Consider the following 2,948-nt stretch of genomic DNA (forward strand, 5'->3'; position numbering starts at 1 on the left):
CCCAGACACACCTTCAGAGGAACCTCAGAGGGTGTGGGGGAACACCTTCAGAAGAATCTCTGAAGGTGTGGGGGAACACCTTCAGAGGAACTCAGAAGGTGTGGGGGAACACCTTCAGAGGAACCTCGGAAGTTGTGGGGGGAAACTCCTTCAGAGGAACCTCGGAAGGCGTGGGGGTACACCTTCAAAGGAACCTAGGAAGGATCTTGGAGTTCCTCCCACGCCACCAGAGGTGCGTCTTCGACCCCGCAGTCATCAAGTCAACCTGTGACTCATCCACACTGCCCTTTGGATTTCTCAAGCCTTGTGTCCTTCTTGCTGCACAACCAGCCAGAATTCCTCCATTGCTACTGGTGGTTGGCAGCATGATCACTTCTGCTGTCTGTCCCTCCTGGACTGCTGCCTCAGATTGGACTTCCTCGGTAATCCTTTTATTCGTCTCCCCGAATTAGATCCTCCACCATTTGCGTCAGGTCCTCCCACTGCTTCCCGTAGTCGTCCTTCTCTTGCTGGGCATTGTGGTACATCCTGTACTGTTCCTCTTCTACTTTCCGAACTTGATCACATCGGTTCTCTTCCTGGCCTTGGTCTTTTCCCTCAGTCGTTTCAACACAGTTGTGTGGCTCCTCTTCTTTGCTGTTGTTGTCCATGTTTTTGTTGTCCAGGGTTTTGTTTCTACAGTCCAGTGCAATGTGTTCCAGAAGGAAGTTTCTCTGAGCAGTCCCATGGAGGAGCGTCATCAACATATACTTATCATGATTCCTTAGTTCTTCTTCCTGCATCCTTAGGTGCTCCCTGACACGTTTTTGTTCTTCAATTGTATTCTCCTCCTGCATTCTACACTTTTCTTTCAATCTTTCACATTCTTTCCTAAGTTGTTCCAGTTCACAGAGGTTTGTGTTTTCTGCCTTCTTCAAAGAGCAGATCTCTCCTTCTGCAAGTTTTAAAGAGCACTCCAAGTTCTGCTGTTGGTGCAAAGCGCTCTCCAAGTTCTCCTGCAGCTGTTCCTCCCGTTCCCTTAACATCTCTTTTTCATTGTCACTTTTATTGAGCCTCTCCTGGTAATGCACTGTCATTTCACTCCTTTCTCTCTCCAGCTCCTTTCCATGACTGAGGGCAACTTCTAGTTTGGCTTCCAGATCTTGTTTCTCACATATTAATTTTCGTTCTGTGCTGGCAAAATTTTCTATCTGCTGGTCCCTTTGTTGGAGAGCATCCCTTTTCTCATTTGCTAAAGAGTTCTGGAGTGTAGTTACCTCCAGGAGTGCTTCTTCTAACCCTTCTTTAAGCGTGATATTTTTGGCTCCTAAATCTGTGACCCAGTTCTTCATGACCTGGACTTCTTCTCTTAGAATCTGGGTCTTCTCTTGTTCGTCTCCTAACTCTTTCCTGAGTACAGTGATGTCCAAGCATCTGTCTTCCAAATCTTCCTTAATTAAGGTATTTTCACCTCCTAATTCAGATACCCAGTTCCTCATGACTTCAAGTTCTGTGCCAGTGATCTCATTTTTTGCTCTTTCAGTGTTTAGAGCTTTTGTTGCCTCCCTTAACAAGTGATCTTTCTCCTCCAATTGATTTTCCAGAGACGCAATGTTATTCATCAGTTCCTTTTGTAAGGTTTCCATACTACCACCTCGGCCTAAAGCCTGTTCATAATCATCTTCCAACTTTTGTTTTTCAGCCTGCATTTGTTCCTTTTCAATGCTCAAATGTTCAATTTCTCTTTTCAGTTCTGTTCCTTCAGCTGCTTTCTTTTCTAGCAGAAGATCCTTGTCCAAAATTTGGTTTTGAAGCCACACAATCTCTTTCTTAGCCTCGTCCAACAGGCGTTCCAGTTGTAGTCCTTCGTTAACTTGACTGATTTCCAGTTCCTTCGCTGACGTCTGTTTTTCCTCATTCAGTTGTTCTGGATGTTGTCTCAGCAACTGGGGTTCTTGGTTAGTGTCTTCCAGTTCTTCTTCTTCCTCCTCCTCCTCAGAGCTGTTGAGTATTTCACTTTCAAAAATTTCGTCTTCCTCCTCCTCCTCCTCCTCTTCCTCAATGCTGTAGAGTTCTTCAGTTCCGAAAATTTCTTCCTCCTCCTCCTCCTCCTCCTCCTCCTCATCCAAGCTTTCCATATCTTCAGTTTCCAGAATTACATCCAATGCGGGCACTTCCAGGTCGTCTTCTTCACGATCAAGGTCATCGCATCCAATGAGTTTAAGCCTCCAGTAAACAGCCAAGAGCACCGCCAAGGCCCCTGCCATCAAGGCCATCCGAGGGACGGCACCGACAAAGGCTGACGTCTCAATGCCTCCGCTGTTTGGTCGGGTTTCAACGACCTCTGGGGTCCAAGACTCGGCGACGACGGCATGATGAAGAGTTTCCCGTAAGTGTCCAGTGATTCCTTGAGCGCGAAGTAGGTTGAGTAAGTCCTCCTCAATTGACAAGTATAATTCACAAGCAATGAGTGCGAGTACGAGCACATTCCATGCAAATACTTGGAAGGCAAACATTATGCAAAATGTTAACCGTTACTCTGGCTTTCACCAAGCCTAGTTTTAGAATCTGCCACGGCCTTGATACGTATCTGAAGGAGCGAGCGGGATTCCTTCGGAGTCCTCAGTGAGGACTCCTGAGGAATCCCGCTGGGCACTGGAGTCTTCCTTGGAACGGATTCTTCTTCTTCTTCGCTTCCAGAAGAATGATTAGGACTCCTCATCATTCTTGGCTCGCCTCCAGAGAATTCTTCTTCTCCCTGGCTTTCTCCGTCTTCCTCCTTCTCTTTCTCTTCTTCTTCGTTGGGGAGTTCCTTGAAGAATCGAAGCCTCGTCCAAGGAATCCCAAGGAATCCTCAGAAATCTTAATCCCCAACCCTCACCTCAGCTGAAATCATAAGACTAATTTTCCCTGTCTAATATTCTCCTCTATCTGTCTACTGACGCCAGTCTCTCTATTTCTCTTTTTTT

At 46.5% G+C, this 2,948-nt stretch overlaps 1 protein-coding gene across 1 annotated transcript; it reads right to left on the minus strand.

Annotated features, from left to right (window-relative positions):
* Positions 1 to 250: 250 nt before the first annotated feature.
* Positions 251 to 2,495, minus strand: LOC136832910 (trichohyalin-like). Its single transcript, XM_067094568.1, has one exon. The coding sequence runs from the start codon at positions 2,493 to 2,495 to the stop codon at positions 432 to 434; it is 2,064 nt and encodes a 687-aa protein (XP_066950669.1). The 3' UTR covers positions 251 to 431.
* Positions 2,496 to 2,948: the final 453 nt, after the last annotated feature.

This window comes from Macrobrachium rosenbergii, chromosome 50 (genome assembly GCF_040412425.1).
Source record: "Macrobrachium rosenbergii isolate ZJJX-2024 chromosome 50, ASM4041242v1, whole genome shotgun sequence".
In the NCBI taxonomy this organism is placed as follows: domain Eukaryota; kingdom Metazoa; phylum Arthropoda; class Malacostraca; order Decapoda; family Palaemonidae; genus Macrobrachium; species Macrobrachium rosenbergii.

What these genes read in the sequence shown, in the direction of transcription:
- LOC136832910 (XM_067094568.1), bottom strand. Translation starts at nt 2,495, where the DNA reads ATGTTTGCCTTCCAAGTATTTGCATGGAATGTGCTCGTACTCGCACTC.